The sequence below is a fragment of the Canis lupus genome, chromosome 7 (assembly GCF_003254725.2).
Source record: "Canis lupus dingo isolate Sandy chromosome 7, ASM325472v2, whole genome shotgun sequence".
NCBI classification, from domain to species: Eukaryota; Metazoa; Chordata; class Mammalia; order Carnivora; family Canidae; genus Canis; species Canis lupus.
The window spans coordinates 5,426,264-5,442,246 of record NC_064249.1 but is presented as its reverse complement, the minus strand read 5'-3'; the positions used below and the strand labels follow the sequence as shown (position 1 = coordinate 5,442,246).

Here is a 15,983-nt window from a genome sequence, read left to right as displayed (position 1 = left end):
GATGTGGGATTCGATCCCGGGTCTCCAGGATCGCGCCCTGGGCCAAAGGCAGGCGCTAAACCGCTGCGCCACCCAGGGATCCCAAGATGTCTCCTCTTTTAATGGGAGATTTATTTCCTGCTTTCTGGAGACAAATGGGGGCAGTGTGGGTGTCTTTCTTGCACTGTTTCTTACGTAACTTTAATTCAAAATTGTTAATATGCCAAAGTGGCACATTGTGGGTGACCCTCCTTAGGCCTTCTGTGTGCATTTGGATTGGTTAGGGCTTGGAATAAAGAGGATGCCATGCAACCCCAAGAGACTGTTCTTGAGACCTGGATTCTCCATACATTGCAGGTTCTAGGTCTCTGGCTTTCCAGATCTACACGGCCAACAAATGTGCGGTATGCACGCCCTAGCTGAACTTGGCAGCCAAGCACCCTTAGGCATGGGGAGCTGGGCTGGTCGACAACTACTGGCTGAGCCTCCAGGATGAAGGGAGCTCACCCCTGAAATCCTTCTGTGGTGTCACCTTTAAACTTGAAACAGTCCCCATTTGTCCCCCTGATGGGGTCCTGGACTCCTCTGGTGATCAAGACTCCCAGGTCTGTCCTAAAGAATATTCCTGTCAGACTGCCCAGTCTCACCCTGGCAAAGTATCCAGTTTCCTCCAGTCGTACTTTTGGAGGGAAGATGTGCAATTATGAAGGTTGGGGCTTGGAATCAGGGAGCTGTCTCTGACCTACAAGAGGTCACACCAGGGACTGCGCATCTCCCAACGCTTGCCCCATTCCGGGTTCCTGTCTGCCCTGACCTTCACAGCCAACATATGCTGTACGCACACATTGTGTGGCCGTGGGCCCTCCAGCTCAGGACGGTCCCCAGCAACCTACATAGCCTCCTGGGTAGAGGAATCCCTTCCCTCAAAATCTTTCTGGTGTGGCAGCTGTAACCGGGAGAGAGGCAGTCCTTGCTTGGACCAGCTGCCCGATGAGGTCTCAGTCTTTTCCAGAAATCAGGGTTCTGAGGGGTCTCTTATTGGAGGATTCCCTGGCCGCTCTGGCCAGCAACAGCCTGCCAAGGCGGTCCAGCTTTTCCCTCATATGTCCTTAGGGGAAACAGGTACATTTGTTTAGGTTTGGACTTGAAAGGAGGGAAAAAAAAAAAAAAAAAGAAAGGAGGCAGATGACTTGTAACACCAAGAACCTGATCTCGTAAGAGACCTCGGGCTACCCTGGCCTGGGCGTACTGCACGTGCACGGAACATACCTGTAAGCTGGCCTCGGGCAGGCCTGGCTCTCCAAGCCTAGGGAACGTCAGTCAGGCCACCAAGCACCTCAGGCCTCTGGCCTAGAGGGGAGCCTCCCTCCTGAAAGCTGCTCTGATGTAGCAGCTGCAAATGGGCCACAGTCAGGCCCCAAGTGGGCTTGCTGCCCGATGGGGTCCGGGGCTGCTTTAGGAATCAAGACTCCCCGGTGTCAGGGCACCTGGTTGGCTCAGCGGTTGAGCATCTGCCTTTGGCTCAGGTTGTGATCCCGGGGTCCTGGGGTCGAGTTCTGCATCGGGTTCCCCGCATGGAGCCTGCTTCTCTCTCTGCCTGTGTCTCTGCCTGTCTCTCCATGTCTCTCATGAATGAATAAATAAAATCCTAAAAAAAAAAAAAAAAAAAAGACTCCCCAGTGTCTCCTAATGGAAGATACTTTGCCCTGCATACCCTGCCCTTTCCTGGCAAAGCAGCTGAAAAACCTCCACTTTTGTCTTCAGGGGGAGTGTCATATAAGGATGGGTCAGCCTTGCAATTAAGCTGATACCTTGTACCACCAACAGTCCACACCTGTGACACGGCCTCTCCTGACACCTGCCCTGTTCCAGGTTCCTGGCCAAGCCGACCCCTCATCTCGGCCCGTGCATATGCAGTAAGCACCGCTTCAGCCACTTGGGGTTGCTGGAGCCCTGCAGCCCTGTACAGCTGGGTCCCAATCCCAAACACCTGCCTGGGTTTAGTGTGGATGGGACCAGCCCCAACCATCACTCTGATGTAGCAGCTACAACCTGGGGGCAGTCTGTCCACATTTGAACTTGCTGCCTGAGTGGGTCCAGGGCTTTTCCTTCCAACAAGGCTCTCAAGGGTCTCTTATTAGATGATACCTGGAAAGCACTCCTGGCCTTGTCTGACCACAACAGTCCAATAAGTTCGAGCTCTGACTCGGAGGGGATATTGCCTGATGGGACGGATGGTATTGCAAGTACCCAGACATCTGGTCCCTAAGAGTCACTTCTCTAATCCAGTCTCCCAAGACCAGGGCTCTCTTCTAGGTCCCCGGCTACCAGGCATGGTGCTACATGTACAGCTCATCCCCCTAAGACAGTTGGGAGCCTCCAGGGAGTGGAAGTGGTGCCAGACACCAATACCTGTGTAGGCTACAGTGTGGAGTGTGCCCACCGCCAAATATCACCCTGGGGCTGCAGCTGCAGTCTCCATTTGGACTTCCTGCCTGAAGAGGTTCCGGGCTTCCTCAGCAACCAGGGCTCCCCAGTGCCTCTTATTAGATAATGCCCCACTGAGAAAGCCCCACCCCGCCCAGGCAAGGTTGACCAATATCCTCCAGCTCTGTCCTCAAAGGAAACATGCCTTTTGTCCACACCATCCAATTCCTTGACATGGCCCACTGGATCCGCACCCTCTTCCAGGGTCCCAGCTGCCTGGAACTGCTTTGACCATGCATGGCCAGTTCAGGCCCCTGTGGGTGGCTGGAGGCTGCTGGGACCCTCCAGGCTCCTGGGGCAGGGCCAGCTCTAAAATCGTGTGGAGGCAGAGCCGCAACTTGGCGCCACTGTTGTCTTGATTTGGACTTGCTGCCTGAGGGGTCCCAGGTCTCACCAGCAACTGTTGCTCGGGGTCTTTTATTGGAGGGTACCCTGGCCAGGCTGCTGGGGCCCACCCTGACAAGGGAGTCCAGATTTCTCCAGCTCTGCCTTCAGGAAAGGACGCGCATCGGTGCGGGTTAGAGCATGGGAAGAGCAGATGCCAGATACTTCCAGCAGCCTGCCCTTACCACCCAGCCTCATGGGGCACTTGCGCTTTTCCAGACCCCTCCGGCCCGACCTGTGCAGCCGCTGCGAGCGCCGCACCTGCTCCATCAGCCTGGGGCAGCAGAGCCCTGGGGGCCCGTGGAGCTTCGAGAGCGCAGGGAGCCAACTAAAGAAAACAAGAAATCACTCCGAGCTGCTGACATGAGCCGCGGCCAACCCCTACGCAAGTTCCCCGTCTCCTGAGGTCTGGGCTCCTGCCTCAGTCACCGTTCCCAGGTTCTCCCCGTGGGGGATACTCCAGACTCCTCAAGGACTGCCTCCAAGGAGAACGTGCCCGTAGGCATGGGCTTGGAAGGTTAGGGCTTGGGATTGGGCAGAGCCTTTGGGACTTCGAGGGCCTGCTCCCCTGGCCCGGCATCTCCATGCTCATGCCCTGTCCAGGTCCCTAACTCCCCGGGCCTGCACCGCGCAGTTACATCCCCGTAAGCCCATCTGGGGTCGATGCAGCCCTCAGAGCCTGGGAAGCCCACGCTGGGTCCCGACCACTTACACAGCATCTACGGACGACGGAGCCATGCTTCTGGTTGATGGCTAGTGATGAGACACGGTCCCCATGGACCTCCTTCTCGATGGGGTCTTGAGCTTCTTTAGGAGCCAGGCCCCCCTGGTGTCTCCTAATGGAAGAAATCCCATCTAGCGGGCTCCGTCCTTCCCCTAGAAAGGCAGTTGAAAAACCCCCAGTTCTGCTCGATTCCCGATCCCGGGCTAATTTAACCTGGGAGACCCGTGCCCGCATTGTCTGCACCCTGCCGGCCGAACTGGGGCTGCAGGGGGCACCCCAGGCCCATGGGCCTCCCGCCGGGACCCAACCTCCTGAATGGCCCCGAGTGGAGGGAGCCCCACCTGCTGAAAATCCTTCGGAGGCAGCAGCTTACAGGTGAAGCCAGTCTGGCTCCATGTGAAGTGGCTTCCTGATGGGTGTCCGGGTTCTCAGCTATCGGAGGACACCCCAGCCATCCAGCCCCCACCCCCCTGGCAAGGCCCACCTTATTCCTGCAGCTTGGCCATCAGGGGGAATCTAGGCATTTGTGGAGGTTCAGCCTTGGAATTAGGCAGATGCCAGGTACCCGGATAGCCACCTCCATGACCCTCCTCACCTGACACGGCCCAGGCCAAGGTCCCTGACCACCCTGAGCTGTGTGGCCCACTTATGTGTGGTCCCTGACATGTCCCCTTGGCTTTCAGCGTCGTCAGATCCTGTGGAGCTCAAGCCAGTCCTCAAATCCCTGCTAGCTGCCAGGGTGAGGGAGAGCCTGAAATTCTTTCTGAGGCTTCGGCTTGAGCTGCTGACTGTCCCCAGCTGGAGCGGCTGCCCAGTGGCTTTTCCAGCAATCAAGGATCCCAGGTGTCTCCTATTGTGAGGCTTCTCAACCACCCCTTCTTGTTCCACTGAGGAGGTATCTCAAATGTCCCCTCCTGTGACCCGGCCTCAGCCAACATTGCCCACTTCTAGGTCCCTGGTCACCCTGGCTACTTCGACTTGCATAGCCTATGCTTGAGGGGATTGTAGCCTGTCATTTGGCTGCTGGCTATCAGGGCCCTCTCTGGCTGTGGAGGTCAGGCTGGTCTCCCAACACCTGCTGGCCTGCAGGGTGGAGAGAGCCCACCTCCACTAAAATCATTCTGAGGCTCCGGCTTAAACTGGAGACAGCGAGTCCCCATTTGGACTGGCTGCCTGTGGCTCCTCCAGCAACCGGGGTTCCCAGGGGCATCTCTTATTGGAGGGAAGCATGGCCTCTATAGGGCCCGGGCAGGGCAAGGCCATCCAGGCTACTTTATTTAGCTTTGCCTTCAGAGGGAATATTTACATTTGCATGGGTCGGGGCATAGATGTGGGCAGATTCCTTGCACCCAGCATGCTCCTGGGACCTGATATCTCTGGATGCTTGCCCTCTCTTCCAGATCGTTGGCTGACCTTACCAGGGAGGCCTGCACATGGAGTGTATGTACCCCAAAGTCTGGCTTTGAAAGACCCTGCTCTCAGAGCCTGTGAAATTCAGGCCAGGCCTCCACCACCACCAGCATCCCCTCTGGTGTGGAGGGAGCCCACCTTTTGAAAGTCGCTCTGAGCCAATAGGTGTGAAAGGGCCACCATGTAGGTTTGCTGTCTGTTGGGCTCCAGGGCTTCCGTAGGAATCAGGACTCTCCTGTGTCTCCATATGGCGGATACCCTGTCCTGCTAGGCAGGCCACACTTCCCAGCAAGGCAGTTGAAAACCCTTCAGCTCTGCTTTTGGGGGGAATATTCCATAATTGATCATTAGGCTGATACCCTGTACACTGTTCAGCTCTCTCCTTTGATGCGCCTCACCTGCCATTGCCCCATTGCAGGTCTCCTTCTAGCCTCAACACCTGCCAGGCCTGCTCATTGTACTCTGTGTCCTGTCCCCCGGCCCTGGGCTGCAAGGGCACTCCGGGCCTGGGGAGCTCTGGCCAACCCCGATTACCTGGATGTCCTCTGAGTAGAAGGAGCCCACCCCTAGGAAGTTGTGCTGAGGCAAGAGCTTTAATCCGGCCACAGTGTCCCCTTTTGGCCTGACTGTCTGCTGGGATCCTGATGTTCATTAGCAACCAGGGGGGCCCCAGGTATCTGTGACTTGAGAGTGCCCTGGTCAGCACTTCTGGTCCCACTCTGCCCCTAATGGGAAAGTGCATCTTTCCGTGGATTAAGCTTGGAATTAGGCGGAGGCTTCGTGCCCCCCAACAGACCCCCCCCCCCCCAGCAACCTGGCCCTCACTGTCATTCCCCATCTCAGCACATGCAGTACACACTCTGTCCCTGGGCAGCTGAGGCTTTCCAGGCCTGTGGAGCTGGGGTGGATCCCCAGCAGCGCACAGGAGGAAGTTTCTAACCCCATGACGTTTGCTCAGAGGCAGCCGCTCATGTGGGTGACAGGCCCCATGTGGACTGGCTGCTGGATGGGGTCCCTGGCTTTTGCTGCTTCACCGAGGCCCCAACCATCTGGTTTGCCTCTGGTGTGGAGAAACCTTTCCTCGGAAAGTTGCTTCAAGCAGGACAGCTACAAACGGGGCATGCAGAGTAACTGCTTGGTAATCCACTTTTCTGTAACAAACATTTCTCAACAGTATGCTCTTTGGCCAATTCACAGGAACTATAAATGGTTATTTTCTTTAAAAATAATTTTGTCCAGTTTTATTTCTGCTTTTTGGAGAGGGAATCTATCAGACTCCTGTGCTTGCCATTCTTGCGGTCCCACCTAAAGGGGTTTGAAATATACTTTGTTCAAAAAATTTCTGGAAGCATTATTGGGCAAAATTGTTCTTGACTACATTTTAAAAATATCTAAAAACGTATAACAACTAGGGAAGAGGGAAGCTAATTCTTGGTGCCAGTTTGAAGAGGAATTTACAATAACTAAAGATGGATATGGTAGTAAAATGAGGCCTGAGGCCCTACACCTGTTGCCTTCTGAAACAGCTGACCTCCTGGCTAGCAAGGAGAGGCGAGGGCTCCATTTCTGAATGCTTCAAACTCAGGAACGTTGCAACTGCAGCAAGGAGGTTGCACGGCTAATATTCCGCTCAAGTAAAATATCAAGTGTTGAATTTAGAGTCTTGATGTGAAAACACTAATAAGACATTATTTAGTTGTTTTCACACCACCCTCTGTGAACTTTGATATTTACCTGAAAGTATTTCACTACACAGCTTCCCAGCAGTGCACTGTACTTTCAAAACTCGTGCGTATAACCACACAGGAAAGCAGGATTTGGAACAACACCACTGTTATTGGACCATTTCTAAGTATATGTGTTCGGGATAATCCAGCACGATGCTTTTAATTAATGCCATTCTGATCTTATGGATTTCCACTGTTGGGGGGCAAGGTAAGTTGAAAACATGAAAACAGATGTGAATATTTAGTTCCTTTCTCATATATGTGTGTGTTGGGTGTGTGTGTGTGTGTGTGTGTGTGCATGTTTTAAAATGAATAAATAGGTAAGAACATTTTGGATAAAGGCTTGTAATTTAATCTATTTTATCAAAATGTTTTCATACATGAAAATAAGAGAAAATAGGATGAAACAAGTCTTCTCTGTTCTCTAAGTTCCTACATACGAATAGCCACCAACTACAACATTTGGAGGGGAATAACAGGATGAAAAAGCTGCATATAATGAAATCGAAAGCACCAAGTGGGATCCCTGGGTGGCGCAGCGGTTTGGCGCCTGCCTTTGGCCCAGGGCGCGATCCTGGAGACCCGGGATCGAATCCCACGTCGGGCTCCCGGTGCATGGAGCCTGCTTCTCCCTCTGCCTGTGTCTCTGCCTCTCTCTCTCTCTCTCTGTGACTATCATAAATAAAATAAAATAAAATAAAAAAAAAAAAAAAAAAAGAAAGCACCAAGTACCAGTTGTAATTCTCCATAAACTCTACAATGCCACTGACCAGAAAAACCATCACAAGAAAATCTGGACCCCTTCAAAATGTCTGCATTTTCATAGGTTTGTTAACTGAAGATTTAAATATCACTAAACCAGGAACTTCCTTTTTCAATCTAATTGTCATTCAACAAAGGGAAATCTCTATTAGTAAAACAGGACTGTATATCCTAATTTTTGTGTATGATGTGCCAGTGAAATGTTAATGAGTTATTTTCTTTTTGCTGTTGTTGCTATTTGCTTTTTCTGAGCTCTTCAGCAAATGTTGGAAGAAGAGAATTGCACATCATTTCTTTTTTAAAACTATAGAAAATAAAAATAAAAATAAAAAATAAAACTATAAGTCATGTCTTACAATATTTTAAAAATGGTTTCATCTTATTTCATGTTAAAATTAAAAAATCATCATATCCAAATAATGGTAAGCAAGCCTCTAACAAGATCCAGGACAGCTGATTAGACCACGTGTGGAAGTAGAGTTTCAGTCCTGTGTTTTATTGTTTGATTTCCAGGAATTTATTTTGCTATTTTATTGCTTGCTAATTTTTGCCTGTAATGAACATTCTTTGGGGGAACTTTCTCTTTAGCCCTAACATAAGAGAAAAAATGGAAGCAATAAAAATGCTTTACTTTTAAGAGCCACCCTCATAAGAGTTCCAAAGCCTTATTTCTATGGACTTGAAACTCCTTTTGTTTGTTACTACTTTTAGCATTGAGATACAATCACAGGAGAGCAGTTAGCTAATGGGGTTAAAAGTACAACAACAGGCAGATAGTCTCAATTAAAAATACCAAATTCTCTGGTTACTCAACAGCCTCACTGAAGAACTATATAGATGGGTGTATTTGATATATTTCTTTTAACCTGTGTGTCTGGTATATATTGTTTTAAACAATATATCTAACACCTGTTAGAGATGGCATTAAGAGAGGGTTTCTAAATGGGGAACGCAGAGGAAAATAAGTGTAAAATGTGAGAATAATATGTAGAATTTTTAACGACTCATAGCCCAGAAAAAGATATTCAAACTTCCAGCTAGTCTTCTGGAGAACCTTCGGTGGAGCTCTGTGCAAAAGTTGTATAGATGCTAAATGACCTGTAAGTCTGTGTTGCTCTTAGATGCCAGTTGAGAAACTGGCCCCAAAGCAAAAGCAGCTTATTAAAGTCAACCTCATATAAAAATTCCGCATGCTCTCCATAGTGAATATCCGTTGAGCAACGTATTACACTGCACGCTGCAGCAAAGAAGCTCAAAAGTAAATGAGAACTCCGTGCCTCACTACAGCTTCGAGTGTCCTTGGAGGAAACCAAAACATGTCAATAGATGACAAGACTATGTGTGTGCATTTGTGTATATAGATGCAATGTGTGCACATATATATGTACATGTGATATACGTGTGTGTATCTAAGGGCGTGGATTTATTTCACAGGGAATGTGGTCATAAGCTTTTATCAGGATGTGGAGACAGCAGACATCGTCTCCTACTGGATTTTGGAGGGGCTGACCGGCGAAGGGAGGCCTGCCAAGAGAAGTCAACTTTCGGAGCTAGCGGGCCTCCGTGTGCACAATAAATATTGCTAAATGTTGTTGCAGAATGAGCTTTCAAGGGTTGGTAGGAGAAGGGCAGAGAATGGAGGTGGTTATTCTGGGCAGCAAAGTGTATGTGGGTAGAAATGCTATCATTTGGGCGAGGCCAAAGCATACCTGGAAACAGAATGAGGAGTGGTATGACTATCAACATTGTAGGTGAGGGGCTTTTCCTCTGAATCTTCTCCAGAACTACCACATGTCAAGTTGTTATGGGGTGGGGGACTTCAGGTTTCACAGGTTAAACACCACAGGAGTCACTGGTGTGACATTCTGTGCCACCTGCTGGAAAGTCACCTCTAGACAGATGCAGGAGGGAATTTTCCGAGTTAACTGGTCTGTGAGCTGAATTTCTGGAAGTGGTTTTCTTTATTTACCTAAGGCAAAACCAAAATTGCTTCATCCTCATGGCACCGGGAGGAACCTGACAACACAGAGGCTGAATCAGAATAGAGAAAGGAAAGGCCTTGGAGGCCCCGCACGATTCTGTCCCTGCCTGCCCGGCGCACGGTGTGGACCAGTGAGGGTTGCTGCTCCCCTTGGCCACCGGTTATGGATCGCTGTGTGGCATTTTCCTTCTCGAAGATACTGCAGAAGAGATTTTACTCCACATGACTCCAAACCCTACATTTCATGTAGACACTAGGCTTTTCAAATACGCGTGTCCTCTTAATCAGAGATCATTTTTTGTCTTCTCCTGATTAGTACACCGGAGAGCACATAAGGTAAAGGAATTTGAGCTAGGTGAAAGGAAAAAAAAAATCAATGAGATGATTAAAATAGGACTTAATGATTCACTGATGTAGGTTAATTCTACCGTTTTATTTTTTGCAGGGCCTTTCCATTGCAATTTTCCAAAAATAAACCACGGAATTATATATGGGAGAGAGGACTCTGAGGCGTTTTCCCCAGTTCCTGTTGGGACAATTTATTACTATTCTTGTGAATATAATTTTGCATCTCCTTCTCGATCCTTTTGGACTCGCATAATGTGCACAGAGGAAGGATGGTCACCGACACCCAAGTGTCTTAGTGAGTAAATGGCCTATCAGTAGATGTGGCCGTGTCATTGAGTAGCTAGACATGTGCCAGATGGGATGTCAGGCTCTTGGCCCACCAGCACAGGGGATCAGGACTAGCCGGTGAAGAGAGTGTCCTTTCTTGAGGAGCCTTTTCTGAAAACTAATTGAAAAATATGTGACCTTTCTTGCATTACCTAGAAGTGCTTTAAACATTTTAATTTTAAAAACTGATGATCTATATACTTGACTATTCATGTGTAACGCCTAATATTTGCTTAGGATCGGCCTAGTCATATTTTTCCTTTAAAACAAGTCTCTTTACATGCACATCCTGTTTTGAAACTTGCCATTCTCTTGAATATTGTGAAGATGGTGTGAGTGTAAATATTTTCGCTGTCGTATTTTCCAAAAAATACGACAAAAAAATCATTCTTATAATGATGTCTGTATTGATTCTCAATGAATGTGAAAAGTAGACTCAGGAGAGAATAGATATATTAAGAAAAAAAGCAATGGAGGGGCACCTGGGTGGCTCAGCCGGTTAAGCATGTGACTCTTGATTTCGGCTCAGGTCATGACCTTAGGGTCCCGCGATCAAGCCCTGAGTCTGGCTCTGCGCTCAGTGGGGAGTCTGCTGGAGAGTCTCTCTCCCTCTACTCCACTCCCCTCTCTCTTGCTCTCAAATAAATAAATAAAATCTTAAAAAAGGAAAAGAAAAAGACAATGGGAGGCAGAAAATATGAGCCAACAAAGGAGACAGTAATGATCTTTCTCCTTCTGTTTTGGAAACACTTATGAGAATTAAGAGAGAAATGGAGATACTAAAATCTAATCTTGTACCTAGAAAAGTTTATAAAAATAAAATAATTTCTATAAAAACCGTAGAACAGAATGAAATGTTAATTTACTTCCATCTCAGAAATATGTGAGTATATTTCATATAGTAAATGTCATCATATATAGCAGCATGACCAAAATTCTTTAGAAATTTTGTTTTATACCTGATTTCAGTTTTGTAAGTTTGCCATTCTTTTAAAAATATTATAAAAAGCAAATTTAATTTTTTTCTCTTTTTACCACTTCCATCTTGTACATTAAACAATTTTTGGTTCTTAGGACTGTGTTTCTTTCCTTCTGTGGAAAATGGTTATTCTGCATCTTCAGGACAAACACACCTGGAAGGTGACATTGTACAAATTATCTGTGATGTTGGCTACAGCCTTCCTTATAATGATGATACCATTACATGTTTGGAGAATGGTTGGTCTCCTCCTCCCAAATGCAACTCCACCAGTAAGTAAAATGCTGTCCTGTCACATCCTGACATGTGATGTGATTTTTTAAAAAAATATATCTATTGTCAGGAGTTAAATGTAGATTTCACTACTTGCTTTTATGTTTACACATTTATTTTTCAGTTCCAACTGAGTCTGATAGATATAAAATAACATAGTTTACCTGCCTACACAAATCCAATGTGTGCAAGAGAAATATTAGACAACACAAACATTTTGAAGGCAGTCCCTTTATGTTAAAGTAACATCCACTTATCGTGTACATGAAAATTATGTTAGTTGGAAATAAACTTTATTTAAAACGATATTAAACTGAAAATAGAGTATTTAAGTGAACATAAGTCCAATCCTAGTTAAAAAGGCCTTATGAAAAAAAAAAAAAGGCCTTATGACTAAGATAGTTTTTTATGGTTTTTTAATGTGTGTATATTAAATTCTTAGGCTTAATTTGATAAACAATCAGTTTCTATGTTTAAAATATTTTGTACCTGTGAATGTTATTTGCCAGTGGCTTAGAATTTGGAAAACACCTCCTTTGAGTTGATGATGGCATCTCCGAGACCTGTGTGAACACTTGGAGTTCTTCATGTTTTCAAATCCCTAGCAATCATTCTTAAGCCAGTTCGTGGAATTCTAGCCCACGCTTGCACAGCTTAGTACTCAACCAAAGACTCAAGAACCCTCTTAAGAAGACTTCTCTAGCTCTTTCTCATCATAATACCCTCTCTCTGTTACTCTGCCCTGTAAATTCCAGCCACCATGGTCTCCAATACTGCGATCTGTCTTCTCAATTCAGGAAGACCATGGCTTCTCCCTCCCTGCCACAGAGTCTGGAAAGTGCTCTCCAAAGCTGAAACAGTCGTAGACTGTGCTTTGGAGTTTGAATGATTTTTCCCCTTTTCTTGGTCATTACAGACTTAACTGAGTAGTTTTCAGTTTTTTAGAGATATGTTTTGTACAGTTTTCTAACGTTTTTCTGTTTGGAAGGTATGCTGATGCCAGCTTATCTATCCTCTCAGGAAATGAAGTCTTCTGATATGCCTTTTTTAAAAAAAGGTTATTCACAACTAATATTTAAATTTAAACTTCTAGAAAAGAGAGTTTTTTTTAAGCAGCTTGAATGACAATACTTACTCAGTTACCAGTTAGGCCACAATTTCTTTTAATTACAAGGGGCTTAAACATGATTAGTCTTTGCAAAAAAAATTTTAAAAACACGTTTATTGACTTCCTACCTGAAATGTCCAGTGGTGGAACAGCGCTCATGGTTTATAAGGCTTCACTTATGGTATCAAGATTTCATTGTCATCTCCACCTCAAGCACCATCTCTCTTCATTTTGTGGGATGACGGCAATTGTCAGTGCAACAATGGTATTTTAGAGGCCTGACAACTCAGTTGGACCAGTACTAACCCACACAAGCTGGCTCCTGTGTACATTTTGTGAGATTCCATCATTAGCCTTTGAAAAATTCTGTGTATCTAGGTTGAGTTTTGGATCACAAACACCATGGAGAGTCAACGACATTTCAGGGCAACTGGACTCCAGCATGCATTCTGAGAAAAATTACCTCTGTATCCATGAGTAGAGGATCACCTATTTGAGCTAAGGTTACTGATCTACGGATAAGTATTTTAAACTGTTTAGCTAACAATGATTCAAACTTCATGCTTTTTCCTTAAATCCCTAAACTGTTTCCATCTGTGGTGGAAGCTCTTATTTTCACATTTCTGCATGGCCCAGGCTTTCTGAACAAAGAGTGCTAGCAACCTTTGCTAAAAAATGATTAAACAGCAAACATGCCTTGACGTTAGAGATGGTGTACCCCTCCAGGGTGACTGAGAGACATCTTTCTGGAGCCATCTGCTTATACTTCAGAGTAGTTAAAACCTTCCCCTCTCTCCCCACAAATTTGTCTCTGATCCAGAGAAAAGATCTCTTTCCTTTTCCCTCTTGCGAGGAGGATGGTTCAATGTGCCAGCTGCCCTGTAAAAGCTCTTACTTCAGAGGTTCCTTTCCTATGGCGCAAAGCTACTGCTTGAGCACAATCACATCGGGCTGTCCCTGCATCTGATTAATGGAGTCAGATAGATTATAGATTAGAGCTCAGAGAACTGGCAATATGGATGTTTGTGAATAATAACCTATTTAGTCTCTTGTCTAGAGAACTAATGTTTCCTGTAAGGAGGATGTATTTCCATATACATGTACATATACACACACATTAGGTACTTAACGTACTACCAAGAGAATATATAGTATGCTATAGGTGGTAGATATATAAATAGACAAATTTATATAGTGGAATACTTATATATATTTTTAAATACTGCAGTTCATTTAGGAGTTCTTACATAAGGAGAAAGTACATAAAATAAATATTTACTAAATAATTCACAATGACATTTCCTAAAAGATAATTTATCCATTAGTACATAATGATAAAGGCTTTTGTCCATTTGTTGTATGCTTGGGATAACATTAGAAATAAGACCTTGATTCTGGGTTGCCTGGGTGGCTCAGTGGTTAAGCATCTGACTAGCTCAGGTCATGATCCCAGGGTCCTGGAATCGAGGTTCTGCATGTGGCTCTCTGCAGGGAGCCTGCTCTTCCTCTGCCCATGTCTCTGCCTTTCTCTCTGTGTCTCTCATGAATAAACAAAATCTTTTTAAAAAAGGATCCTGATTCTTAATATGCCTTACAATCTTGTGACATGCCAGTCTTAGTGAATTCCAGAAACAAAAGTAAGAGCAGATGGTTTAATCTCTGACGAGTTGGACTATGAAGGCCATGATGGATATAAGAGCAGAAATGGAAGCACCACAGGCTCCATGGTATGTGGAAAGGATGGCTGATCCCATTTTGTCCACATGCTATGGTAAATACTTTTTGTTCTAGGAAATAAAAGCAATTCTGAATGTATTTCTTTTTAGTAGACTCTATTGAAAGATGTTTCCTAATGAACAGTAATCAAAATTTAACGTGTCTTCACATAGCTTTGAGAGACCAATGTTAAATATCGATATAATAACAGCTCTTTGAAAAGCACTTAACCTTATTAAGTTAAGTGCTTATAATAATAACACCCAAATAAGGTTGTTTATATGCCACATACATTATAATATTTATGAACAAAATGAAAGCAGTTTTCAGAATACCATGACTGCAAACTGCCAAATAATTCAAAATAGGCAAACATTACCAAAGTTATAGATTGCTATGCGCGCTACAGCAACTCTAGATATTTTAATCCTTTGACTTTCATTCTTTTCCTTATCATTTGATTATTAACTTATAACTTATAATCAGAGCCTTGGTTTTTTGTCTGAGAGCAAATAAACAAAATTGAATTTTGAGTTTCATGGCAAAATTGAGGAGGGGGTATAGGGATAGAGCCCTTGTCCCATACATGCAATATAGTCTGTCCCATTATCAACTTGACTGACCAGTGCACCACATTTGTACAATTGATGAACAATTTGACACATCACAATCACCTGAAGTCTGTAGTTTATATTACAGAGTTCATCCTTGGTGTTGCATAGAGTCTTTGATTTAAATGCAGCACAGAGTGCCTTCAGGTCATGCCAAATCATACCTTTCCTTAAATACGGCTGTACATTTTCCCCCATATATATTAGTTTTCTACTGCTGCTGTCACTAATTAGCACAAACCTAATTACTTAAAACAATACAAAATTATTATCTTATAGTTCTAGAGGTCAGAAGCCCTGAAATCAAGATGTTGAACCACGGTTCCTTCTGGAGCTCCTAGGAAAGAATCTGTTTCTGCCTTTTATAGCTTCTCAAAGGCCTTTGCATTTCTTGGCTCACAGCTCTTCCTCATATCACTTCAACCTCTGTTTCTGTTGTCACCATTCCTGCTTTGCTTCTGACACCCTGCTCCCTTCTGTGAGAAACGTTGTGATTACACTGGGTCTACTGCTACACAAGTAATTCAAAATAATCTCTCCACCTCAAGGTCTTTAACTTAATTGTATCTAAAAAGTCTGTTTTTCCAGGGAAGGTAACATAATTGCAGGCTTCTGGGATTAGGACATGGACCTTTTGGGGAGGCCATTGTTTTGTCTATATTACCACATAATAACCGTTCTTGAATAAATCAACTGAAAAATCCTACATCAGTCAAGATCAATTATTTTCAATAGTTTTTAATCTTTGTAATTGGATTAGAAAGGGAATATAAACAACCAATAAAGAATCGTTACACAAACTTAGCAATAAAATACAGAGATACAGAAGTTCAACTTCTCACTCAACTAAAGCTGAGTGAGTCGCATTCCAGGGGAATATGCACAAGCTGTTTTTAAACTATTAAATTGCTAATAACGATGCATAAAACTGGCTAGTCCAAATAATACTTCTGGGGACCCCTGGGTGGTTCAGCAGTTTAACTTCTGCCTTCCACCCAGGGCGTGATCCTGGAGTCTGGGGATGGGGGCTCCCTGCATGGAGCCTGCTTCTCCCCCTGCCTGTGTTTCTGCCTCTCTCTCTCTCTCTCTCTGTGTGTGTGTGTGTGTGTCTCTCATGAATAAATAAATAAAATCTTAAAAAAGTAATATTTCTGAGATTTAATTAGA

General features: G+C 45.2%; 1 protein-coding gene across 1 annotated transcript in view; it reads left to right on the top strand.

The window, feature by feature from the left end:
- The first annotated feature begins 6,749 nt into the window (after positions 1–6,749).
- Positions 6,750–15,983, top strand: part of CFHR5 (complement factor H related 5) — a 30,603-nt gene continuing 21,369 nt past the window's right edge. Inside the window, exons 1-3 of the mRNA XM_025429735.3 lie at positions 6,750–6,919; positions 9,900–10,097; positions 11,204–11,380. Coding sequence (XP_025285520.3) covers positions 6,865–6,919; positions 9,900–10,097; positions 11,204–11,380 — 430 coding nt within the window. The 5' untranslated portion in view covers positions 6,750–6,864. The remainder of the gene's footprint in view (positions 6,920–9,899; positions 10,098–11,203; positions 11,381–15,983) is intronic.